The sequence below is a fragment of the Muntiacus reevesi genome, chromosome 10 (assembly GCF_963930625.1).
Source record: "Muntiacus reevesi chromosome 10, mMunRee1.1, whole genome shotgun sequence".
NCBI classification, from domain to species: Eukaryota; Metazoa; Chordata; class Mammalia; order Artiodactyla; family Cervidae; genus Muntiacus; species Muntiacus reevesi.
Genome location: NC_089258.1, coordinates 11840484 through 11868184, shown reverse-complemented (window position 1 = coordinate 11868184; position 27701 = coordinate 11840484). Strand labels below are relative to the sequence as shown.

General features: G+C 43.4%; 1 protein-coding gene across 2 annotated transcripts; it reads left to right on the top strand.

The window, feature by feature from the left end:
• Nucleotides 1-111: 111 nt before the first annotated feature.
• Nucleotides 112-12672, top strand: ISCA1 (iron-sulfur cluster assembly 1). Of its 2 annotated transcripts, XM_065946921.1 has the most exons (5): nucleotides 163-300; nucleotides 3970-4074; nucleotides 7027-7080; nucleotides 9658-9763; nucleotides 10870-12672. In XM_065946921.1, exons 2-5 carry the CDS (start codon nucleotides 4054-4056, stop codon nucleotides 11016-11018), a joined length of 330 nt encoding a protein of 109 aa, XP_065802993.1. In that variant the 5' UTR covers nucleotides 163-300; nucleotides 3970-4053; the 3' UTR covers nucleotides 11019-12672. The 2 variants fall into 2 exon arrangements, with proteins under 2 accessions (XP_065802992.1, XP_065802993.1); XM_065946920.1 differs by lacking the exon at nucleotides 3970-4074 and having other exon boundaries at nucleotides 112-300.
• The last annotated feature ends 15029 nt before the right edge of the window (nucleotides 12673-27701 follow it).

Below are 27701 nucleotides of genomic sequence, written 5' to 3'. Positions count from 1 at the left end.
CCCCGCGTCACGTGACCGATGCCCTAGCACCGCCCCCCGCCCCCCGCCCGTCAGTCACATGGCCCGCCCAATAGCGGTCGCGAGGGCGGGCTCTCGAGGGGCGGAGCCTAGGGCTCCGTGCGCTGGAGCTTGTGGCGTCAGAGTGCCCGCGGTGTCCATGGAGAGAGGTTGAGATGGCCGACCTCCAGCCCTAGACACCGGGGCGGCAGGACGGCGAGGATGTCGGCTTCGTTAGTCCGGGCCACTGTCCGGGCTGTGAGCAAGAGGAAGCTGCAGCCCACCCGGGCCGCCCTCACCCTGGTTAGTGGCTGGGGCGCGTGGCCGGGCCGGTGACATTGGTTCACCTCTGCCCCCCGCAAGGTGGGAGGTCAGGGTAGCGGGGCACTGCACGGCACGACGACTGCGCCCTAGACCCGGGCCGCAGCCGCCGCATCGCCCTCACTGCCTACTCGCCCCTGCTGCTGAGATAAACAAGCGAGGGCGGGCGCGGCTCCGGGAACCTAGGCCCGGGAACTACGGTTCCCAGCAGGCCGCGCGCCGGCGCGTGCGGAGGGGGAGGGGCGGTGTGAGCGTGGCCCCCGGCAGTCCCGCCCGGCTTTCCGGGACCCTGGGGCCGCGCAGGGTCTTGCAGGGGCTGCAGTGCGGGGCATCGCGGGTGGTTTAGAGGTTGATGTGCCAGGTTCCAGGCGTGACGGGTGAGTGAACCAGCTTGAGGCCCTCTGGAGGAGCCGAGTCGAGCCCAGCCGGAGGACCTCAGCGGTGTGCGTGAGCGCCGGTGAGAGCGCAGACAACAAAGCCCACCCCCCTTGCGGAGATCAAGGCTGCAGCTCACAAAGGGTTGCTTCCTGATGTCTGGGGTGGAAGAGGCTTTGAGATACTCTGTGCCTCCAGCAGCCCTAGGCCGTGGTGACGCTAACAAAGAAGGATACCTTACCCTGAGTGAGTTTACAGCGTACTCAGGGTGAAAGGTCAGACACACTCAAAGGGGACCGGAGTGCGTGCTGTAGCTCTTTAACAGAATTAACTGTGCATACTGGTTCCTCGACGTACTGCCCAGTTTTGTTTTCTTTTCTTTTTTTTTTTTTTTTTGCATTTAAAAAAAATTTTTTTTTATTTGTTGGAGGCTAATTACTTCACAGTATTTCAGTGGGTTTTGTAATACATTGACATGAATCAGCCATAGAGTTACACGTATTCCCCATCCCTATTTTATTTTTAACTGAGGGAAAATTCACAGAAAATTAACCATTCTTAAGCATTCGATTCGGTGACGTTTAATACATTCACAGTGTTATGGAACCGTAGTTCCTACACACACTTGGCCCCAAAGGAAAACCCCCTGCCCATTAAGCAGTCACTATTTGCAGTTTTAAAAGATTAATTTCGTAAGAAAACTTATAATCAGCATTCTTCACACACACACACACACACACACACACACACACACACTTGATTAAGAAACTTTTGCGCAAGCACTTCCTGAAGACTGGGAAAAAAGATTGAGAATGAATCATGGATTTCGTTCAATCTAATGCCATAAGAAGGCTTATGGCAAATTGCTGCTGGAAAATTAGGATTTAGCGAAACAGAATAAAGTCATGATCAGGTGGGAGAATTTGTTTTCATAATGGGTCACTGTTTTGGGTCCATAAGGACATGATCCTGTATTCTGCATTCCTTTTTTCTGTGCCACCAAGCCCATTTTCATTTCTGAAGGATACACCATTAAATCTAAGACCTACATTTCCCACCCTCCTGGGACACAGTCGTGGGCCAGGCCTTTGGCACCTCTAGAAATGACTGGGAATGATAACCTAGCTCCCTTTCTCAGACCTGAGCTCTCAATCCATGCTTGCTCCTTTATATCCGATTACTTGTTCTAGCTTACCAGGCCAGTTCTGTCACCAGCACTGCCTTATCATTTCAGTGCTCTGTGCTCGCTTCGGCAGCACATATACTATCATATCAGTGCTCGGTTCACACGGACTCTGTGTTGCCTCATATCAACATTTCCAGTTAGCATGCAGGAATCCGTTGTGTGAATTTATCCGACTTCACTCTCTAGCAGACTTCATTCCCTTTCCCTGTGATCTTAGCTGGTGCCAAAGCACACCCCTGTTGCTTTCCACCAGAGGTCTGTGGTAGCAGGCTTGAAGTCATTTTAATCCTGGCATGTGTTGCCTAGTCTTAACACACTGGCCTTAACACATGTATTGATGTCTGCCTAACTTTCAAGTGTTTTTGCAAACATTTAACACCACCATGTTCATTTAAGTGCAAAAGGGGTGAAATCATCAAAGGACTAATGAGTGAAGAGAGATGAGAGCAAATTTAATGAGATAATAAAACTGGTAAGAAGAGAGAAATGTTAGCTAAATATGTAAGTTTTGACATAGATGTATTTTGACAAGAATTAGGTGTATTGCAACCTTGGAGAAGTGCTATACCTGTCAGCAAGAAGTGTGATTCCATGTTTTCAGCACCAAATTATCAGCAGTAACTGATGTTAATCCAGGGGAAGTTGGCCATTTGCTGGAAAGAAAGACTTAAAAGATTAGTCCCAGGCACTTTTATGCACCCCAGGGTAGGCCCTTGATAGAATACCTTAAGATTTCAACTCACCACATCAAGGGCAGTACCCTTCACACCTGCAGAGAACATCCCGGGAGGATGACGTCCTCTTCCCCTACTTCCCGGCAGACCCACAAATTGATGAATGGTGTTGAACATAGAGGAGCAAGAGTAATTTTACTTTAGCTAACCAAAGAATTTGAAGATTTAACATTCCACTGTTGGCATGCGTACATGCTCAGTCGCTTCGGTCGTGATTGACTCTTTGTGACCCTATGAACTGTAGCCCTTCCGGCTCCTCTGTCCATGGGATTCTCCAGGCAAGAATACTAGAGCGGGTTGCCATGCCTTCCTCCAGGGGATCTTCCCTACCCAGGGATCGAACCCACGTCTCTTACGTCTCCTCTGTTGGCAGGCAGGTTCTTCACCACTAGTGCCACCTGGGAAACCCCCACTGCTGGCAGAGCCCTTTATTTCCATTGTTATACAAATTAGAATCATTGCAGCTGTAATTTACTGTTAGAGATATACCCACAGCTGGCCTAAAGCTCAGCTAAAGCTGTAAAAATTAATGCCACATAGCCAGCATCATTCTAGATGCACCAGAGAGAAGTTAATTTATTATATACAGTGAGTGTCTCAAGGCTTAATTTTTAGCTGCACCTGGTTGAGAAGCATATGGAAACAATATAATGTTAAGTACACTGAGGCTCAAGGAAATGTTCACTGAAGGACTAGCCCAGAAGTCCTTTGGAACAGTGACCAAGCTGTGGGATTTGTATATGGAGATAGTTTAAGGGGCATTACACAGGAAACAATTGGAAGTAGCCCAAATATCTAAGAATAAAAGGTCAGTTACATTAGAGTAAATCCTGTTGGTGAGATTTGTAAATCATATGACTTTTTTTTTTTTTAAGGTTTGGGAGTGATAATTCTTCATTCTTTGACTTGGTAGTCCTGTGCAACTTTTTGAATGTTTAATCTTTAATACCTAAATTACAGAATCTAATAAAACAATGGTGCATATAAACCATTAAGCATCTGGAAAGTACTCAGCAAACAGTGAATATATGTATGTTATTATACTATGTGTCAAATAAGAAGCATGTTAAACTTTCAAAAGTAGGCTACAAATTGTGAATAGATACAATTATTACCTGCAGACACGGGAATAGTAAAAGGCAAAAGGGAAACAGCACCATAATGCCATAGTTGTTAAAGAATGAATTAAACAGAGTATACTGTAATATATGCATTGGCTACTCCTTATCTGCCATCTTTTAAACTGTAAAATGTCAGATTTATTATGAAAATAAAATAGGTTGTAGTTGTTGGCTCATATTTAGCATACATAATCATGGAGTTAACTTTGGGTTTTAATCTTGTTTCCTTAAACAGCAAAAAATGAAAATTGCCTGGGGAATGACTAAGGAAATACAGTATTGAGGATGGAAAGTTTCTGCTACAAGGAATAGAAACCCTATGGCATTGGATAAAGTAAAAGTATGTTGCTATGAAGTAGTTAAAAAGTTTTTTCATCTACAGTGCTTTTTCCTGTAATTTCGGCAACAAAAACAGACTGGAACTCTTATTTTTTTAAGGCCGAAATATCTCACTCAAAGATACTCATGAAAGAATGTTGTTCTGTGATACATGTATGAAAAACATCATTATATTTCATTGAGTTTCAGGGACTGCTTAAATTTTAATTCACTGAACAAATCTCAGGTGAATTAGACTCGTTAATTATCCATAAATTTCTTGGACAGATGTGGGTTTCTTAGTTGTTTGGGGGGTATGTTGAAATTGGAGAGCCATTAGGCATGCAGCATGTTGTTTTGAAGCTTTTATATTATTTCCTGGAAGGATCTTAGGTCCCAAATGTTTCCTGTTCAGTTGTTCTGACTTGTTCTGAACATCTATCGCTTGGAAGATTCTTTCCCCTGAAATGAGTACTCAGCAAGGTTATCCATCCTCATTAGTAACACTCCTCCCAGTGGGGTATGTTTGGTTTCTGCCTGACTAGACAGTTAAGACACGTGTTGGTTCCTATAACAACAGTTCCCCGACACACAGGTTATTTTTCCCTCAAGCTCCTTTCAGTATGAGATGTTGAACATCAACCGCTTTGTGATAAGTGAACCACTCTTTCTGAATTGTTGTTTGCTGCTTAAGTGTTTTCTACCAGGAGTTGGGGAAAAAAGGACACGGGTTACTTTTGTAAAGCCAGATTAGACGAGTTAGAAAGTTAGGCAGAGGGCTCAGGAGTTCCCTGGTTGTCCAGTGGTCAGGGTTCGGTGCTTTCACTGCCAAAGATTGACCCAGGTCCAGGCTCTGGTTGGGATGAAAAGAAGCAGCAGGGGGTGTAGGGGCAGCGTAGCGCCTGCCCTGATCTTACATCACGCAGCGGCACACCGCCAAGCCGCCAGCCCTAAACCACGGTTCCACAGGTTGGACTTGCGGTGAATATTTTCCCATGACTGTGCCATTTTTTTTTTAATTTACTGAAAATCTGTTGATTATAATTTAATAGTAATTAGGTTAATTTCTCTCACATGGGAAATTTGACCGGGAAATTTTGGAAAGCTAGTTTTTACTGGCAGTCATTTCGAAAGGTAAATAAGCACTTAAAAACTTTTTTCACTAAAATTTCTGTAACTATTTGAAGCTGACATACTGTAATCTCAAAAAAAAAAAATCCATAATTCTTCAGCATTTCCTCCTTTCCCCCACCCCCATCCCATCCCAAGTTGTTGCTCTGTTGGCTCCTGTTCTGATAGAGCCGTGGGAAATGGCCTTTTTAAACCTTAACCCACTGTGATTAATTTAACTTTTTTTTCAGTGACACAGTAAGAAATATGTCCACAGCATATATTAATAACTGAAATCAAAGTTTCACAAGCTGTTTATCAAGTGCAGGGCATTGGTTTATCTTCTATTTGGGGGCGGGGGAGGGAGTTGCTTTTTTAATGCTAGTCTCAACCTTCTAAATTTGTTCCGTGAGTTTTCTTGGGTCCAGACTCTGCTTCAGCATCTTCATCTGGCCAGGCCCCCACCAGACGGAGTGAAAGGGCACCCCCGAGCCATCCATCCAGGCTGCTCCCGCAGCACAGGCTTGAGCTCTGGCCACAGTGATGGTCATAATGTCCACTCAATTTCATAAACCAGGAAAATGCCTGTATAGAAAATTAGAGAAGCTGCATAGCGTTGCCAGCTAGAGGAGCTAGTAAAACAGAAAGTAGGAAAGACGTGTCTTTTCGTGATGACATACTCGCATCGTTGTAGTGACAGCTGGCTTATGTTGGGCTCTTTGTTCCTGGTACTGTTCTAGATGCTCTTCATTAATTTGCTCATTTGCTCTTCACAAGAATCCTGAGGAAAAGGGACTTTTATCCCTGTTTAAGCCAAGTAATGGGCTAAGACACAGCTAAGACGTAGGCCTAGAATGCCCTGGGATAGGCTTTCTCCCTGGAAAGGCTTTTTCATCAAGAAAGTTTATCTATACACATGTAGTACATCGAGACATTTTCTTATTTTGAGAACAACTAGGCTCAGTTAAACAGCATTTCCCCTGAAAACTTTTGTGTGTTCTTGTTTGTATCATTGACTAGCTTCAGTTCAGTTCCATGTCCAGTTCTAACTGTTGCTTCCTGACCTGCATACAGGTTTCTCAAGAGGCAGGTCAGGTGGTCTGGTATTCCCATCTCTTGGAAGAATTTTCCACAGTTTATTGTGATCCACACAGTCAAAGGCTTTGGCATAGTCAATAAAGCAGAAATAGATGTTTATCTGGAACTCTCTTGCTTTTTCAGTGATCCAGCAGATGTTGGCAATTTGATCTCTGATTCCTCTGCCTTTTCATTTAGATACCCGAGATGCTGATTTAAGAATCTCTGTAAACGTTTGGTGGGACTGGCATGAGAGGCACACTCAGTGTTATTTGATGTGTTATTACTCTATCTTACTTTTTCCTCTAGGCATGCATTTGTTGGCTCTGAATAGGTTTAGGGTAAGCAGAATGAGCAACAGCGTTAATAATGCTCAACAGGAAAAGTGCCTGAAAGTTGTCTCTCCCAGTGAGGCACTTGATGTCACTCATCGAGTGTGGAGCAGAGAGTAGGAATACAAGGTAGATGCTGACCGGAAAAGCTTGTGCCGTGAGGAGATGGTACCGTAGAGATTACGACGGGGAGCCCTCCTGGACTGGAGTAGAGGACGGAGGGATGAGGAGGATGTTGCTAGTAGATATTCTTTTTTAATTTTTTAAATGCTTTTAATTGAGTAGAGTTCACATGCCTATATAAAATCCAAAAGGTACTTTGGCAAGAATGGAACATAAATTCATCACATGAATTTGTTAAAGATTAGTCCTGAATTCTTAAAGCCTAGGAAATACAAGGCTTTGAAGAACGTAAAGTTTGTAACTAACAACCTAATAACCTTTTCTTTTTTCAGACACCTTCAGCGGTAAACAAGATAAAACAACTTCTTAAAGATAAGCCTGAACATGTAAGTAAAACCAATCAGACAAATATTTACAAACAAATTGAAGTTGTGTTTTCACAAGAAGTTTATCTTGTGATAGACAGTATACTTTCATTAATTAGGGGGTTTTATTTTAAAAAGTAAAATACGCTCATGATTGTCAAATGCAAATAACACAGATTGTTATGTAAAGGAAGTCACTCTCTCACCCCATGTCCTTTGTTCACTCTCCCCTCTAAGAGGCAGTCTCCTCGTGTCCTTGCAGAGACATCTGTATTTTATTTATACCTCGACCAGGGTTTCTCAGCCTCGGCCCCAATGATGTTTTGGACTGGGTAGCTCTTTGTTGAGAGTGGATTGCAGGATGTTAGGCAGCATCTCTGGCTTCTGCAGAGTAATTCCCTGAGGGGCATCGCGAGCCTAGGCCTCGCTTGTTCCGTTTGCATGTGTCTCTCTTCCTACCTAGGTGAAAGCATGCCATGCAGGCTGTGGTAACACTTTGCTTTGCCCTGATAATATGGCTTGAAGATCCTTCCCTGTCCTTATGTAACGGTCCTCATTCTTTTTCATGGCTGCATAGACGAGTATATTCCACTGAACAAGTGTATTTAGCCAGGCTCTCATATTAAAGGTCTTTGGGGTTGTCCTTTTTCAATGCTGCCACAAATACTATTCAGCATATATTTACTGTCTATAGCATGCCCATTGCTCTAGACCTGTAGGCATAGCTTAGTTCATCTATGTAGACTCTACTCTTCGATATAGAATTGTTCAACAAGGGGTATGCATATCATCTTAGTGCATCGTCAATTATCTAAGGGATATGTAAATGACTTCCAAGACAATTAATATTTGGTGATTAGACAACAGAGTAATTTCTGGGTTCTTTTGCACAATCTGTGTTACAGTGTAATGGGAGTTCTAGCATGTTCATCCTAAAAATTATTAAATCTAAAGTGTATTAGTGTTCCAACTCAATTTGGGTAGACTAAAGACCAGAGCATAAATTGACCAGTTGACACAATTTTGCTTTGTGGTGTTGAGGAAAGTTTGTTCGTGACGTGAAAAGGGTTGAGCAGACACTTCATCAGGTGTTATTTGTGGCATAAACAGCTCCTTTTCCAAACTCCAGTTACCTAAAGTGCCTGAATCTTTTCCTGATAGTTGAACTTCCTGCTACTTTGAGTCTTCCTGTTGTAAAGATCAAAGCTAAGTTAAATATTTATAACATGTGCTCCAGAATTTCAGTCAGGGAGTTTACTGTTAATCTTGTTGAAATTATGTGAAATTTCCTCTCATATTCTCAAAGCTGTCACTCTGAAGGTGTGAATAAGACTACTGTCTCCTTGTTTGAAGACAGAAGAGAGTGCTCTGAATGCTTTGGTTCATCAGAACCCCCAGATGGCTTAGCATCTAAGTCACGCTCTTCACCAGATGTCTTCCCACGTTATAGTTACTTTACTGGAGCAAGCACATGTTACTGCTTTTCAGGGAAACAAGACCAGCTTACTGAAATGATACTTCTTATAATAATGCTATATACACACATGAAAAAGATGGGACCCCAGAATAGAAATTGGGAAAATGTTAGAAAATTACATGGAAGAAGATATTAGTATTTTAAAAGTGCTCTTTGACCACTTTTTAAATTTCTTGTGTCTTTGTTGACTGCAGTCTTTTGCTTTCTGGTAGTTGAGAATGTTTGCAGAATTATGGCCCCATGTCACGTAGAGACAAAATGAGATTGCCATTTGTGGTTGGAGATCTCCCTAACCACAGGGAGACTTCAGGGAGCGGCTCACGTGATGAGGCAGAGCAAAAACATTTCTGAGAAAGTCCAGTTTTCTTAGATAGTCATCTCTGCCTTTGGATATTTTTTTCCTTTAAAAAAGCAAAGGTGATTATTCCTTTTTAGAATTAAAATTCTTCCCTTAAAAATGGTTATTCCCAGACTAAATGGCTAATAGTAATCGTTAAGTAGTAAACTTGGGTTTAGGTATAGTGGAATATTACAAAGGCATTAATTGCAAATGATAATCATACAAGTTAATTACATGGGGAAGTGTTTTAAGTGGGAAAAAACTGAGAATAAACTTTTTTGTTTCTACTCCTAATAAAAGCTATGCTTAGGGAATTCCCTGGAAGTCCATTGATTAGGACCCTGGGCTTTCACTGCCAAGGGTGCAGGTTCAGTCCCTGGTCAAGGAAGTAAGATCGTACAAGCTGTGTGGTGTAGCCAAAAAAAAAAAGTTTAGATTTTATATGAAATAGACTGAGAGAAAACAGGAAGAAACACATAGCTCATTTTTATGGTAGTGATGACTGTAGTTTTGGGGGCAGTTTTCCCTTTGTATTTTTTCTTTGTATATAATTGGTTTTATTCTTTTTCAGATCCCTGCCATCATTGTAGTGATATGTGTAGATAGTTGAGATCTTTATATGCTAATTTCTCATTCTGCTTCCTAAAGGGACATTTTTAACAGAAATCTAATATTTATCTTTCGCTTTTGAAGAAATGAATGTCAGATAGGGCTTTTATTAATATAATTATTTAATCAGTGCTACTTCAAAACCAAGTTTACTTTTACAATGCCTTTGCAGGTTGGTGTGAAAGTTGGTGTCCGAACCAGGGGTTGTAATGGCCTTTCCTACACTTTAGAATATACAAAGACAAAAGGAGACTCTGATGAAGAAGTTATTCAAGATGGTGAGTTTTAAACAAACTTTTTCTGGGCACTTTGTTCTACCTAAAATGTTTAGCCTTTGAAGCCTGAAGAGTAATGATGATAATAGTAAGAATGGTGTCTAATGCTCACTATGAGGGAGACATGGTTTGACAGGCTTTCATATGTTACCTGTTTTATACACAGCAACCAAATGAGAATAGTTCTCTATTGCCCCCATTTGGCAGATGAAGAAACTGAGGCACTAAGGTTAAATATTTTTGCGTAAGGTCACACAGCTAGGAAATGGCCTTGTGAACATTTGAACCCAATCAAGTTTACCCCAGAGCGGTGCTCTTACTAACCAGTTGATAGATTATTGGATAAACTTATTTGTTTCAGTTATGAAAGGTTTTCATTGTGTGCCTAAAGATTTTAAGATGATAAAACTTCAACCACTTGAATGAACCAACCACTTTGGTGTGAAGCATCTATGTCAAATAAGTAAATACTGTTTTTAAAATCAATGCATAAAAGTATCTTAATCCTGTAATCTTTTATCTGACTCAGTTTCTTGAAAGGAAGAAAGCTTTCTTAATCCATTTGTGTTTATGAGGCTACCCACCTCCACCTACATAGTAACTAGGAAGTTATGTTATTACCAGTTTTCCAGCCCATAAGTAGAAAAACAGAACTACTTGTCCTGATCACTCTGACTTAGTCCTGTTAAATCAGTCCATTGTATCATAGTCCTTTGTGTTTCCCAAAGCTTGGCAGTTTTTTGTGTGCACAGATGTCATTTCAGGATTTTCATTAATTTTATTGACTGCATCTTTACAGAACTCTTACTGAGAACATACAGATTTTCATCATGTGGCAGATTTAAGTTTTACATAGAATTGTTATGGAATTTGCTTGTGTACAGCTGTCTAGCCTAATGCAATTTTTTTTTGACATAAATTATTGTATAGGAAAGGGGACAGACAGGAAACTGAGCACTGCATTCCTTAAAGGAAACGAGACAGATTCAGAAGCGTCTTGTTTGACCTCTGTTAGTGGTTACTATTTAAAGTTCCGTTGTGCTTTGAATCAGCAGGTTCCAGGGTGGGCATGACTCATGTTCTATGACTCACGTTTTCTTCTCTCTCAGGAGTCAGAGTGTTCATCGAGAAGAAAGCACAGCTAACACTGTTAGGAACAGAAATGGACTATGTTGAAGACAAATTATCCAGTGAGTTTGTGTTCAATAACCCAAACATCAAAGGAACATGTGGCTGTGGAGAAAGCTTTAACATTTGACTCCTCAGGACTGCTCGGGCTGCAGGCCCCAGGAGAGCTGTGGAACCTCTAGGGCTTATTGAAGAAACCATGTGACTATCACATGCTTAAGGTGTGTAATGTATGACTGCCTTCCAAGGAAAATAAAGTGATGCATTTGAAAATGAAGCCAGTGTGTTAGATTCCAGAAGAATTGATACTTTTGTTCTTTATACGGGACAGAAAATGAGAATCCATTGCTCTCTTTGGGTCATCTTTCTGATCTGTAAAGAAAAAGTTAAATTCTCCTTCCTGCATCCTTTCTGTTAGAACTGGTTCCATGGAAGTGGCCTTCCTGGGAGGATTTCAGAAAACGTATTCTTAACTGCTGTGCTTTGGTAGATCTTTTCTCTTCCCTGCAAGATTGATGACTTGAAATCAGAGGCAAGACGTCTAGACTGCTGGTGTCGTGTAATGGCGCACTGTTTTCCTACCCAGACTTGGCATAGTGTTCCTGCATTTTTTATCCAGAATTTCAGTGTCAGATGCCTCATTTGCTTATTACCCTGTAGCATCCCCAGCCATTAGATTAAAATACTGGACAAAGCTTTCCTTGAACTACAGTGCCGAACAGTTCCCAGTGATGAGATCAGAAGGTAAATACTTCACCCACCTGTTTTTAAGTCCATTTCTTTTGCCACTCTTAAGTGTCTGCCCAGAGCTGACTTAGATTCTTGCTCTTAAAGTCTCTTTAAGGGACTTCCCTGGTAGTCCAGTGGTTAAGATTTGACGCTTCCACTGCAGGGGGCGTGGGTTCCATCCCTGATCAGGGAAATAAGACCCCAAAATGCTGCATGGCAAGGCCAAACAAAAAATAGCAAGAAGTTCTCTTAAAAGCCGTCTAACCCACTCACTCAATTCTTTACCTGGGGAATAAAACCCCACGGATGCTGATGGACTTTTGCCCCCCCCACTGCAGGCTGGATTAGGGCAGAGCGGGGACCACCCGCATCTCCTCTCGGAGGTGCCACGCCAGCTGTGTGCTCTGAGGCAGCCAGTGGGGGTAACTGGGTGATCTGGCTTCTTATCTGGTCAGCATTTTGATTAGATTTTCTTGTAATTTGGAGAGCCTGTTTAGCTTTATTTTATTTGGGGTGAGAAGAGTCTTATTTTAAAACCCACGTATGTGAATTACCTTCTTGTTTCACTAGGACTTGCAACAGGAGTTCATATTAGCAGGGAAGCGGGCACCGTAGCAACCCAGAGTTGTTCTTTTGGAATGAGGTAGTGATTGTGAAGCAGAATATGGGGATCTTTTCTTATAATTCCCAGCATGTGTACACTTTCTGGATCCTAAGTCCAGTTGCTAAAAGTTTAAGCCTAATATTTTAACCTAACATTTTTATCGCCACCCTTTTGTCCTTTAGTTATTGGTTTTCCTGGATTTGACTTAAGTGTTCTATGAGATGACATATTTGCTGCTTTTGAAAGCCTGTTCTTATGAATTGAAGTAGCTGCGTTCCTGTATGTTTGTTATGTTTACTAAGGTACCTGGCACAAAATGCACCAAAACCTAGAGCAGCCGCTTTATGTAAATGCTTATGAATTTGTATTGTTACTATAATTGTCAACCCACTTATAATTTATGCAATACTGTATATATGTAGAGATTGAATTGCCAATAAAAAAAAAGAAAAGTAGCCTCTTTGTGATCATAAAGTTGCCTTTTGTTTTAAGACAGCAGGATTTGGGAGTAGAGCTATTGTTGCCACTAGTAAGTAATGCCATATTTTTCTAACCAGTTTCCCCGCTGCCAGGATTTTCCCCACCCAGTTCTGTTGCGTCCACTCTTTCGGTAGCTGGGTTCCCTGTGCAGCCTACTGACAGACCATTTCAGATTGCTCTGGGCTCCAGAGTCCTCATCCTCATCCTCTCTCTTCTGCATTGCCTTTCTCCCCTTCTCATTATAAGTTGTGGTCATTCGCTTCATCCATACTGCGGCCTACAGCCTCCCACTTTACTTTTTCAAGTGGTATTATCCTGATATGGAATGCTTTTTCCAACTCTGTCACTTGAGCTCTATGTTCACCTCCTGCTATACCTTCAGGCATATTTGTAATCACCTGGTCTCTCCCATCCCTGAAACTTCACAGATAACAAGAGACAGGCTCTGACCTCAAAGATCTCAGTACTGACAAATGCGGCAGACACCAAGGAATAGGTAAGTAAAATAGTAGGTGAAGGCTGATAGTATTTATTCCATACTTGCTTCATGCCAGGAACTGTTGTGATTAGCATACTCTTCACAGCAGCCCAGTAAAGTAAGTCTGATGACTGTCTTTTTCATAAATGAGAAGCTGAAGTGTAGCATGGATAAAATATTGACAGTTGACCTGAGGTCACAGGGTAAGTAGTCGAGTCAGGACAACGAGCCGCAGCATCTGACTCCAACCCCATGACCCCCACCGTTAGGCCACGCTACACATGATAACTGAGATTGCAGATGCACTTCTAAAAAGGTACCTGAGGATGGCTCAGACAGTAAAGAATCTGTCTGCAATGCAGGTGACCTGGGTTCGAGGTCAGGAAGATCCCTAGAGAAGGGAATAGCTGCCCACTCCAGTAATTTTTTTTTCCACTCCAGTATTCTTGCTGTAGAATTCCATGGACAGAGGACCCTGGCAGGCTGTAGTCCATGGGGTCGCAAAGACATGACTGAGCAACTAACAGTTCCACTTTTTCACACGTGATAAGAACCGAGATTGCGGGTGCACTTCTAAAAAGGTATCTAAGAGGTTATGACACCTGAGCTGAGTCTTAGAGGGGAAAGAGGGAAGAGATTGAACAAAAGTAAGGAGGGTTAAAAGCTCTCTAGGAAACTGAGCATTTAGAAGACTGAGGCACGAGGTGCAGGAGACGGCAGGTGGGCCCAGGACCTGGGACTGACTCTAGGTTCTGTGCCTGTGGTGGGAGCTGCGAAGGCTTTCCCAAGGAGGTCATGAAAACGACTACATTGTGAAATGTGCCCTGGCTGCCCTGTGGAGCTGGAGAAGGCTACACGAGGAGGGCAGACCGGAGGAAGCTACTGCAAAACCCCAAATGGGATCTGAGGGTGGGGCCAGCGTGAAGTGGGAGGGACTCCACTAACACCAACCCCAACAGGCTAGCGTTTTGTGACTTTTGGCCAATCACGTTAGAAATGTTTGTGCTGGTGTCTGGGCTTTGGTTTGTTGCTTGCGTGATAGTGAAAGGTTCTTGAAGACAGGAGCACTGTCATTTTCTTTGATACTCACTTAGCACCAAGCACTTGGTTATTTGGCAGAATAACTCCTACAGCCATATCATGTCCGGTCTGTTCTGCATCCTGTTCATCCCAGCTCTGCTTCAGCCCCTGGGCGTCCTGTGTGGTCACTTGGTAGCACCCTGTGTGACACATGGGCCGTCAGCTGCTATGGAGGGAGTTTCACGGGGAGGCAGAGCCGATGGATGATCATGGTTAGAAGATCAGGTTTAGAAGCCCAGTCAGTCTTCCGTAACAGGAGGTTAATTGTGGGGCTCAGGCCACTGTGACTAAAATACCCCTTGAGGAATTTCATTCAAGAAATGATGGGTGGGCCCTGCCTTCTGACTCTGAACCCATAAGAATGGCTTTTTTTTTTCCCCCTCGAAGAGGAAAGGGTAGAATAGGGTTGGAAAAATCCCTGCAAGATCAGATGTCCCTTAGGTTTCCAGGACTTCCTAGATTTCACTCAGCAAGACATATCTTAAAAAACCAGGCTTTCTTGTTTTGGAGGCTGAGATCCAGAAATGCAGAAGCCTGTGATGTTAAGTGCCTGGTAATTCCCCTACCATCTAACAGCTGTAAGGACACTCACTGCCTGCAAAGGTCTTTGTCATCTTTAACTACCAGCATCACATTTATGCCTCAAACAGACACGCCTTGGGCCAGAGAGACGGCTTCTGGGTGGAATCAACACAAATGCGATACTGACACTAAGTTTGTGCTATTTGTGGGGGGCTGGTGTGCACATAGGTCAGGGGTGAGATACACCTGGATTGAATCCTGGGGTCATTTTGTATTCTTGAGACCTAACACAGATTAAGAAACCTGTTAGCCTGTTTCCCTTCTCTAGAACAAGCTCAGAATTGGGGTGAGTTGCTGAGCTAACTGCAGGCAAGCAGCATCAGCTTAGAGTGCATGCTCAGTGCATTACAGTCCTAGCCCCTCTCACCCATGGAAAAGTGAAAAAGTGAAATTGGGTCAGTAATGTCCAACTCTTTGTGACCCCATGTACTATACAGTCCATGGAATTCTCCAGGCCAGAATACTGGAGTGGGTAGCCTTTCCCTTCTCCAGGGGATTTTCCCAACCCAGGAATCAGACCCAGGTCTTCTGCATTGCAGGTGGATTCTTTTTTTTTTTTTTTCCACTTATTTATTTAATTGGAGGCTAATTACTTTACAGTACTGTACTGGTTTTTGCCATACATTGACATGAATCAGTCATAGGTGTACATGTGTCCCTCAGCCCGAACCCCCCTCCCACCTGCTTTCCATCCCATCCCTGAGTGCCCTGTTTCATGCATCGAACTTGGACTGTTCAATGGATACATTGAACATGCATCAAACCATCTATTTCACATATGGTAATATACATGTTTGAATGCTATTCTCTCAAATCATCCTACCCTCGCCTTCTCCCACAGAGTCCAAAATTCTGTTCTTTTTATCTGTGTCTCTACCATCACATGTAGGGTCATCATTACCATCTTTCTAAATTCCATATATATACATTAATATACTGTATTGGTGTTTTTCTTTCTGACTTACTTCACTCTGTATTACGGACTCCAGTGTCATCCACCTCATTAGAACTGATTCAAATGAATTCTTTTTAACGGCTGAGTAATATTCCATGGTGTATATGTACCACAGCTTCCTTATCCATTCTTCTGCTGATGGGCATCTAGGTTGCTTCCATGTCCTGGCTATTATAAACAGTGCTGCGATGAACATTGGGGTGCACGTGTCTCTTTCAGATCTGGTTTCTTCGGTGTGTATGCCCAGGAGTGGTATTGCTGGGTCATATGGCAGTTCTATTTCCAGTTTTTTAAGGAATCTCCACACCACTCTCCATAGTGGCTGTACTAGTTTGCATTCCCACCAACAGTGTAAGAGGGTTCCCTTTTCTCCACACCCTCTCCAGCATTTATTGCTTGTAGACTTTTGGATAGCAACCATTCTGACTGGCATGTAATGGTACCTCATTGAGGTTTTGATTTGCATTTCTCTGATAATGAGTGATGTTGAGCATCTTTTCGTGTGTTTGTTAGCCATCTGTATGTCTTCTTTGGAGAAACGTCTGTTTAGTTCTTTGGCCCATTTTTTGATTGGGTCCTTTATTTTTCTGGTATTGAGCTGTATGAGCTGCTTGTATATTTTTGAGATTAATTCTTTGTCTCTTGCTTCATTTGCTATTATTTTCTCCCAATCTGAGGGCTGTCTTTTCACCTTGTTTATAGTTTCCTTCATTGTGCAAAAGCTTTTAAATTTAATTAAGTCCCATTTGTTTATTTTTGCTTTTATTTCCTTTACTCTGGGAGGTGAGGCATAGAGGATCTTGCTGTGATTTATGTCAGAGTGTTTTGCCTATGTTTTCCTCTAGGAGTTTATAGTTTCTGGTCTTAATTTAGATCTTTAATCCATTTTGAGTTTGTTTTTGTGTATGCTGTTAGAAAGTGTTCTAGTTTCATTAATTTACAAGTGGTTGATCAGTTTTCTCAGCACCACTTGTTAAAGAAATTGCCTTTTTTCCATTGTATATTTTTGTGCAAGCAGATTCTTTACCAAATGAGCCACAAGGAAAGCCCATGGATTATCAGTCAAAGAAAAAGTTTATGGAAATATAACCCCCAATTAGGGGGTTATCAGTTCAGTTCAGTCACACAGTCATGTCCAACTCTGCGACCCCATGGACTACAGCACGCCAGGTCTCCCTGTCCATCACCAACTCCCAGAGCTTGCTCATGCTCCTGTCCATTGAGTCGGTGATGCCATCCAGCCATCTCATCCTCTGTCATCCTCTTCTCCTCTGCCTCCAATCTTTCCCAGCATCAGGGTCTTTTCCAATGAGTCAGCTCTTCACATCAGGTCGCCAAAGTATTGGTGTTTCAGCTTCAGCATCAGTCCTTCCAATGAATATTCAGGACTGATCTCCTTTAGGATGGACTGGTTGGATCTCCTTGCAATCCAAGGGACTCTCAAGAGTCTTCTCCAACACCACAGTTCATCAATTCTTCGGCGCTCGGCTTTTTTATAGTCCAACTCTCCCATCCATACATGACTACTAGAAAAACCAAAGCTTTGACTAGATAGACCTTTGTTGGCAAACTAATGTCTCTGCTTTTTAATATACTGTCTAGATTAATCATAACTTTTCTTCCAAAGAGTGTCTTTTAATTTCATGGCTGCCGTCACCAACTGCAGTGATTTTGGAGCTCCCCAAAATAAAGTCTGTCACTGTTTCCACGTTTTCCCATCTATTTGCCATGAAGTGATGGGATCAGGTGTCATGATCTTAGTTTTCTGAATGTTGAGCTTTAAGTCAACTTTTTCACTCTCGTCTTTCACTTTCATCAAGAGACTTTTTAGTTCCTCTTCACTTTCTGCCGTAAGTGTGATATCATCTGCATATCTGAGGTTATTGATATTTCTCCCGGCAATCTTGATTCCAACTTGTGCCTCATCCAGCCCAGCATTTCTCATAATGTACACTGCATATAAGTTAAATAAACAGGGTGACAACATACAGCCTTGTCATACTCCTTTTGCAATTTGGAACCAGTCTGTTGTTCCATGTCTAGTTCTAATTGTTGCTTCTTGACCTGCATACAGACTTCTCAGGAGGCACGTGAGATGGTCTGGTATTCCCATCTCTTTCAGAATTTTCCATAGTTTATTGTGATCCACACAGTCAAAGGCTTTGGCATAGTCAATAAAGCAGAAGTAGATGTCTTTCTGGAACTCTCTCGCTTTTTTGATGATCCAACAGATGTTGACAATCTGATCTCTGGTTCCTCTGCCTTTCCTAAATCCAACTTGAACATCAGGAAGTTCACGGTTCACCTACTGTTGAAGCCTGGCTTGGAGAATTTTGAGCATTACTTTGTTAGCGTGTGAGATGAGCGCAATTGTGCGGCAGTTTGAGCATTCTTTGGCATTGGGATTGGAATGAACACTGACCTTTTGCAGTCCTGTGACCACTGCTGAGTTTTCCAAATTTGCTGGCATATTGAATGCAGCACTTTCACAGCATCATCTTTCCCAATTTGAAATAGCTCAACTGGAATTCCATCACCTCCCCTAGCTTTGTTCGTAGTGATGCTTCCTAAGGCCCACTTGACTTCACATTCCAGGATGTCTGGCTCTAGGTGAGTGATCGCACCATCGTGATTATCTGGGTCATTAAGATCTTTTTTGTATAGTTCTGTGTATTCTTGCCACCTCTTCTTAATATCTTCTGCTTCTGTTAGGTCCTTTATTGTGCCCATCTGTGAATGAAATATTCCCCTGGTATCTCTAATTTTCTTGAAGAGATCTCTCTAGTCTTTCCCATTCTATTGTTTTCCTCTATTTCTTTGATCACTGAGGAAGGCTTTCATATCTCTCCTTGCTATTCTTTGAAACTCTGCATTCAAATGGGAGTACCTTTCCTTTTCTCCTTTGCTTTTCACTTCTCTTCTTTTCACAGCTATTTGTAAGCCCTCCTCAGACAACCATTTTGCCTTTTTGCATTTCTTTTCCATGGGGATGGTCTTGATCCCTGTCTCCTGTACAATGTCACGAACCTCCGTCCCTAGTTCATCAGGCACTCCGTCTATCAGATCTAATCCCTTGAATCTATTTCTCACTTCCACTGTATAATCATAAAGGATTTGATTTAGGTCATACCTGAATGGTCTAGTGGTTTTCCCTACTTTCTTCAATTTAAGTCTGAATTTGGCAATAAGGAGTTCATGATCTGAGCCACAGTCAGCTCCCGGTCTCGTTTTTGCTGACTGTATATAGCTTCTCCATCTTTAGCTGCAAAGCATATAATCAACCTGATTTCGGTGTTGACCGTCTGGTGATGTCCATGTGTAGAGTCTTCTCTTGTGTTGTTGAAAGAGGGTGTTTGCTATGACCAGTGCGTTCTCTTGGCAAAATTCTATTAGCCTTTGCCCTGCTTCATTCTGTACTCCAAGGCCAAATTTGCCTGTTACTCCAGGTGTTTCTGGACTTCCTACTTTTGCATTCCAGTCCCTTATAATGAAAAGGACATCTTTTTGGGTTGTTAGTTCTAGAAGGTCTTGTAGGTCTTCATAGAACTGTTCAACTTCAGCTTCTTCAGCACTGGTGGGGCGTAGACTTGGATTACCGTGAAAGCGGCAAGGGGTGTCTGCGTGGCGCTGGAGCGGTGAGCGGCAGAGAGGAGATAGCCCACGTCCAAGCATTTATTTAAAACAAAGCAACTTGGCATTCCCCGTCATGGATCAATGCCTTTTCATGAAGGTGCTTGTGTAACTCAAATAAGCTATGAGCCATGCCGTGTGGGGCCATCAAGACAGAATGGTCACGGCGGAGAGTTCTGACAAAACGTGATCCACTGGAGGAAGGGATGGAAGCCACTCCAGTGTACTAACCGTAAGAACCCTAAGAAATGTATAAAAAGGCAAAAAGATATGACACTGATAAATGAGCCCCCCAGGTCAGAAGTTATCCGATATGCTACTGGGGAAGAGTGGAGGACAACTCGTTGACTCAATGGACATGAACTTGGGCAAACTCCAGGAGATGGTGAGGGACAGGGTAGCCTGGTGTGCTGCAGCCCACAGGGTCACAAAGAGTCAGACTCGACTTGGCAACCGAACAACACAACTTGGCATTAAGCCAATTTATAGGAGATAAAACCTAAGTTATTCTAGGGAGTTATGTTTTACTCTCAATATAGCAAACTTCTCTGTATCTTAAAAATACCACAAAAATTCAGATATTTTTCCTCCTAGAGGAAGACAGCCACCACAATATCAAGTCTATATTAGAAAAAGTCAATAAGCTTAGGCACATAAAATCCACTGGGGTTGCTGTAGAGGCCACGCCTGTCTCACTGCACCTCATCTGCTGTCATTCCTGGTCACCATTAACAGCACCACCAACGCTACCCCTGTATCCCCACAGGTAAAAATGAACCTGAAGCCTGATTGCCCTGACTGGTGCCTAGAATTAGCCAAACCCGAATTCAGTAACAATGGAATATTATTCAGTCTTAAAAAGTAAGGAACCTCTGACTTACGCTACAACATGGATGAACCTTGAAGACCCCATGCTAAGCGAAATAAACCTGTCACAAAAGGACAAATATTGTCCGGTTTACTTGTATGAGGTACCTAGAGGAATCAAACTCATAGGAGCAGAAAGCAGAGGCTAGGGGAGCGAAGAACAGGGAATTACTGTTTAACGGGGTCCCTTTCAGTTCGGGAAGATGAAAAAGTTCTGGAGGTGGATAATCATAATGCCTGCACAGTATGAATGTACTTAAATGCCACTAGACTTAAACAATGGTTAAAATAGTAAATTTTATGTTATATTTATTTCACCACAATTTTTTTTTTCAGGATATTTACATATTTTATTAAATCTTTACAATCAGTAATTATAATCAAATAGACAACTATACACAAGGATTATATACATTTTGCCCAGACTTTTACATCACAGTACATAGTTTCCCTTAGAAATATTGTATACATTTATCACCAAACAGTGAAATCCGACAGCAGTAGTGTTACAGCACCGGTGAGCACAGACATCTTCTCATAAATTACATCATAAGAAAATATACGGCTGTAAATTGGGCTTTTAAAAATGTCTTTTATAAAATCTGAACATACAATATTTCATTCACAGAATTTTTTTTTTTCTATGTTCTGACTGAAGCCTTGTGCATAAAACGACCAGTTGGAATATTTACTAAATGCCCCCTCCTCTAAATTGATGAGCACTATTGGAATTATGGATGCTGAGCTTTCTTTATGATGAATTTGGCATGGGGTTTGGTGAGGGAACAAATGCTGGTTTTACTACTGAAAGGGCCGTGTGATGTATTTCACCACAATTTTTAAAAGTTGATGACTCCCAATTAGCCAGACTACTTAATTACCCAAAGGTGATGGACAGTTCTTTGTGTCAAATTGACTGGCCGGGAGGTGCCGAGATTAAACATCTTTTCTGGGCATGTCTGGGAGGGTGTTTCAGAATCAATAGATCTGCCTTCCCAATGTGGGTGGGCATCGCCCAATCCAGTGAGGGTCCGAATAAAATAAAAGACACCGTAAGGAACATTTTGTCCACCTTTTTCCCTGCCTCACTGTTGAGCTGGGATATCTCACTTCATCTCCTGTTCTGGGACGGACATTTACACCATCAGCTCCTCTAGTTCTCAGGCCCTTGGCCTCAGACTGAATCACACCATTAGGTTTCCCGAATCTCTAACTTGCAGATCAAAGATTCTTGGCCTCCATGACTGTGTGAGGCAATTCTGCATAATAAATCATCTTTTCTATACACCTCTGTCTGTTTCGGTGGGGAGTTGATTCTAGGACCCTCCACGTATACAAAAACCCTCAAATGTTCACGTTCCATATAGAAAACCTACTTGCACCCTCCCGTATATTTTAAATCTTCCGGAGATTACTTGTAATACCTAGCACAGTATAAATGTTATGTGAATAGTTGTAAATACAATGTAGAGACTGTGTAAATAGATGTCAGCACAGATCATATTCAAGTTTTGCATTTTGAAACTTTCTGGAATTTTTTTCTAATATTTTTGATCCGCTGTTGGTTGAATCTGTGGACACAAAGCCTGAGCATGATAAGAGCCAACCCTGCATGTGTGTGTATCGTACTGGTTCCGTTTTTCTTTTTCGGCTGTGTCGGCTCTTAGTTGCGGCACACGGGACCTTTCACTGCAGCACGTGAGCATTTTGTTGCAGTGCGCAATCTTCTCTTCAGTTATGACACAGAGGCTTAGTTACCCTGCGACATGTGGGCCATTAGTTCCCTGACCAGGAATTGAACCTGAGTCCCCTGCATTGCGAGGCAGATGCTTAATCAATGGACCACCAGGGAAGTCCTTATTCTACCGATTCTGTGTGTCTAGAAAACACTGGTCATACTCCTTTAGGTTCCTTTCTAAGGAAATGGTCTTTGGGGAGTTTTTGGTGATGACTGTAACCATCTCCTGAGCAAGGAGCCATGTCAGGGCGAGAGCAGAGTCCAGGGCACAGCATCTTGGCTCACACCTTCAGTTAGTACAACCAACCCAACCGTCTAGGCAGATGCGGGGAGCAAGGGTCAGTCTCCTATTATTTAACTGTTTTGACACCTCCTTTGCACTTTGCGTATGTCTACAGAAGGAAAAACTCGACCGACTAGAAATTATATTCACAATTCAGTTATTTAAAGCTCACTTTAAAAAAACAAGCTTTCCATCCTCCACCCATTACCCTCAAGCAAGGAGATGATCCCCTGACAGTGTCACACAGCTGTTTCTGTGACCTTGAGGCTGTCCATATGTCACAATGGGCGGCCACACTCATCTGCTCAGCACTTCCTCAGCTCTGGCATGTGCCAGGTGCAGGGCTGGGCATGGGGTCACAGGGTGAATGAGGCTCTGCCCCTGGCCCCAGGCCCACAGATTCATGATCAAGTTGGCCACCTAAACAGAGAACTGTAAAGCAAGTGTAAGTGAGAACACAGAGGAAGGAAAATGAAGCCAGTCTGGGTTTGGCAAGGAGGGGGTGGGTGATGTGGGAGGTGGAGAGAGGGGCGGAAAAGAGCAGGACTGGGGACAGATGGCAGCTGCGTCCATGGCTCCGAGTCAGGTCAGGACTTTCAGGCCTCCAGGAGGCCGTGGGAAGCTGGCCCCAGGGGTGAGGCCTGAGCCCACACAGTCTCCCTCCTCCCTTGGAGCCCTCTCTCCATCTCTGCACACCCTGCTTTCCCCTCCCATGCCCTCGGACTGCTCTGCTCTGACCATGCTTGGCATCCCTTCTCCTCCCTCTCCCCAAATGCAGCCTTGAGCATCACACAGCCCCAGTAGAGATGAAAATCTGAACGAAGAGATCCAAAAAAAGGCAGGGAAATTTCTCTCCTGTTTTCCAGAACCAGCTCACAGGGACAAGCTGTCTCTTGGGCCCAAAGTGAATGATGGGAATAAATGAACCAGTCATGCGGGCTCCCATCCGAAGCTGCCAGATGTCACCTCCTCCCCCTGTCCCAACAGGCCTGTCAGTCCTCAAGGCCAGTGTTCATCTAGCCAGTGGAGGTCCTGAGCGGGCCCAGTTCCCTGGGGACCATCCGCAGCGCTCGGAGCAGTCAGCACAGGCAGCTGTCCTCAGCCATTCCCTCGGATGGAATTGTCCCCTTGGTCCACCCCACGCTCCCCTACCCCAGCATCCTTCCTTCCTTCCTATGTGCTGCTTTAATGTCTCAGGTGTCGGAGCACCCGCAAGTCAACCGTGCTATTGTGAATAGCACACAGGTCAAGCATGCTGACCCCGGGGCAGTCTTTCCAGACTGGCCCCAAATCCTGTTTAGTCTCTTTGCCAGTTCCCTGAAGAAGAGGCGGGCAGGAAGCCCCACTATTGCTGCCTGGCTGTTCTTTGATATCAGAGGAAGCAGAATAGAAACATTTGTAGGTGCAATGATGGACGCAATTACAAGATACACCAAAGAAGCTGTCCCTCCTCCTTTAGGTTGCTGAGTAGAACGGTGTCCCTCTTCTTTGCCTTTCCATCTTTGGGAGCCCAGCTCCTGCCTTTGGGATTCCAGCTTTTGGTCAAGTGCCATCGCCTCCACCAAGGGGACCAGAAGCACGCAGAGGTTTCCGCTGGAGCCTACACCAGGTACTGATTCTTTCCCGTTTCTGAAAACAGTGGCCTCGTCCATCGCCCTTTCCTGAAGCACTGAAGCTGCCTCCCGCCCCATCTCCTGAGACCCAGGGCCAAACAAACTCAACTGTAAGCATCACAGCAAAGATGTTCATGGCCACGTTCTCTCTAATGGGCTCGGGCAGGGCAGGGCTGGTTCATCTGAAGATTGCTTTAAGCATCAGAGCTCTGTCTTGTCGGTCTGCTTTTTACACTTCCTTTGGTATGGGACGTCGGGGCTCCGGCTGTGTAACCATTAGGCTTCTATTGAGCCCTTGCTCTCAGACTTTCCTGAGTTGCCGTGTGGAGGACACAGAGATGAATGTGACAGGCCCTGGGTTCCCAGGAGCTTGCCCTCCAGGCGGAGGGTGGTGGGAGGAAGACCTGAGGGGTAACAAACAGCTAATGATCTGCGAGCTCTTCCTGGGGGCCAGGTTGTCTTGTCAACGCCACGTGGATTAACTCATTCTATCCTCACATAACTCCAGATGGTTCACACCATGCAAACTGTCCCCACATTATGTATGTGTACACCCAATACTGAGGTCAAGAAAGGCCTCGGTTCCAGAGCACATTCTCTTACCCACCATGCTGCACTGGGGGAAATAAAACAAGTCCAACTAAACGAGATGGAAAATGATGCAGGCAGACCTCGGAGATGTGCTGGGTTGGGTTCTGGATTCCAGCAAGAAATCGAATCTCGCAATGAAGAGAGACACATGAAGTTTTTGGTTTCCTAGTGCCTATGAAAGTTATGCCTACAATATACTGTAGTCTATTAGGTGTGCAATAGCATTATATGTAAACAAATGTACATACCTTGGTTAAAAACTAACTTATTGCTACAATATTAATACTAACCATCATCTGACAACGCAAGGTTGCCACAAATTTGTAAAAAATGCAGGATCTGGCAAGTGCAGTAATGTGAGGTCAACCTGTAAATGCCATTGAGGAGACAGAGGGACGGCATCAGGGAGGCTCTGAGAGGCGGGAGATGACTCTCACAAGGGAGCAGAGTCCATCGCGGGAGGGCTCCTGCGCTGGGCTTTGAGAGAAGGCAGCTCTGAGGGAAAGGCCCGGGCCTTCGTGTGGAGAGAAAAACGACATAAACAGGCAGGGAGTGGGGAGGTGAGGGGCGCGTGTGGGGAAGGTCAAAGAGCAGCGGCAGGAGTCGAAGGCCCTGAGAGAGGAGCAGTGGCGGATACAAGCGAGGCTGGAGGGCGAGCAGTCCGAGTGGTGCAAGCTTGTACTTTGCGGGTCACAGGGAAGCCGCTGCCAGCGCTGACTGCAGCAAGAGCAAGTCGGCATCCCAGTTCTCTTTCAGGAAGGCTAACCCAGCTGGCTTTTAGAAGGTTAAAAAGATGAAGCATGGGGTTTTTAGGGCAGGGAAACTGTTCTGTATGATACACAATAGTGGGTTCATGTCTTCATACATTTGTCAACACCCGTAGGATACAGTCAGCACAGAATGAACACTGATGGAAATTATGAACTGAAGTAATAATAATGTATACTATTGGTTCATCAGTTTCAATGAATGCATCCCATTAACACAAGGTGTCAATGATAGGAGAAACTGTGTATGATGGAGAGAGGCATGTGTGAATACTCTGGACTTTCCAATCCATTGTAAACTAAAACTGCTCATAAAACACCAGGCTTATTGATTATAGACAAGATAAAGAAGACTTGGGACTTTCGTGGTGGTCCAGTGGTTGAGATTTTGCTTTTCAATGTAGGGGGTGTGGGTTCGATCCCTGGTCGGGAAGCTAAGATCCCACATGTCTCACAGCCAGAAACCAAAACAGTAAAAAGAATTCATATTGTAAAAATTCAATAAAGGCTTTAAAATGACCCATGTAAAAAATCTTAAAGGAAAAAAGAAGTTTTGTATTAAATTAGCAATATAATTGTATTCCACCCAAAAATTCAAGTTTTTAAAAAGCAGTTATTTCGCTAAAGAAAACACAACAAACCAGTCAGAAAATTCCCTGGTGATCCAGGGGTTAAGATTCTGTGCTTTTTTCACTGCAGCAAGCACGGGTTCAATCCCTGGTCTGGAAACTAAGATCTCGCATGCCAAGTGGCAAAAAAAAAAAAAACAGTAAATAAAAAGTAAATAAAACAAGAAACAGACTCACAGATTCAGAGAATGAACTAGTAATTACCAATGGGGAGAGGCAAGAGGGCACAGACAAGGTGGGGTAAGAAGGAAGATAAAAGGGTTATTATGGAATTACATGAAATCATTTATGTGAAACTTTTAAAAATTGTAAAGCATTACAGAATCTAAATAATCTTTCATTTAATTTTTAAAAATTAATTCGTTGTTATTCCAATGGGGGAACTGACTTTCATTCTCTACTGTAATGTTTCTTTTTCCTACAAGAATTTCAATGGTGGTGGTGGTTTAGTTGCTAAGTCGTCTCAGACCCTTGCGACCCCATGGATTGTAGCCTGCCAGGCTCCTCTGTGGGATTCTCCAGGCAAGAATACTGGAGTGGGTTGCCATTTCTTTCTCCAGGGGATCTTCTCAACCCAGGAATCGAACCAGTGTCTCCTGCATTGCAGACAGATTTCTTTACCGACTGAGCTATGAGGGAAGTGCAAGAATTTCAATAATAAGGTCATTTTACAGTCATAAAATCTACCCATCAGAAAGCGTCTAATATCTTCTCAAGACTGATGCGCTCTCTCTGAGCATCAGCACCAGCCAGGGCTGCAAGATGCCTTCCATGAGGTCACCATCCTCACCCCACACTCTGCTCTTGACTGATGCCACAGACTCATTTCCTCCTCAGAGGTGCTGAATCTGGTTGCGCCACACTCCCTACTCTGATTGTGTTACATAACCCACAGTAGCAAAGTGTGTTCCGTCATCAAGCAAGTGTGCTGATTACCTCATCAATGAACTCTCCAGATAACCTGAGCAGCAGACCTATGATTATTGAGCACTGACCCTGGGCCAATCACTACACCAGGAAAGTCGTTCCTGGGGACAGACGGACAGACAGACTCCAGGGCTGAGGAATCCAAAGAAAGCACACAGGAAGGTCGGTTAGGCATTTTGGTGAGAGATCAGGTCGGAGCCAATGTGTCTATGGAATCCTCAGGTCCCTGTGGGCTCTTGCCTGCCTCCAGGGAGGCTCTCTTGCTTGAAGTGTCCCCACAGCAGTGAACACAGAGATCTCTCCGCAGACCACAGGGCCTTTGGGGGCTTCAGAGGAAAAAGCAGTGAAACAGTCATCATCACACCTCATGAACTGGAGAAGTAAGATTGTCATGATTTCACAGAAATCCATTTTGTTTTCAGTAATCATTGCCATTAACCAGCTTGCCACATAACATTCAGTTATCAAGATTCATCCTGGTTTCACACCATTGACTTGTTTATCTTTAGCAAATTTGCAACCTTTGTTATTGCTATTGGGTTATATTCTACTCCAGTTCATTCTTTTAAAAGGAGCAGTGCCTCAAAAGGGTCCACTGAAGCATAAAATAGTGATGGAAACAGTAGCATCTGTCCTATAGATCAGAATAATCTTACAAACACACAGGCAATGTGGAGTGTCAGTCAGGATTTACTGAGTCAAGCAAATCTGCAGGTGTGATGATTTTACCAAAGTGGTTGAAACTGAAACTGAATAAGAGGTGCCACAATAAATACCTGAAAACTGAATTTGATTAGATCAAAATTCACTCTACAAGCCCTCCATGCAGTTATAATTCCCACTTGGAGGATACCACTGAA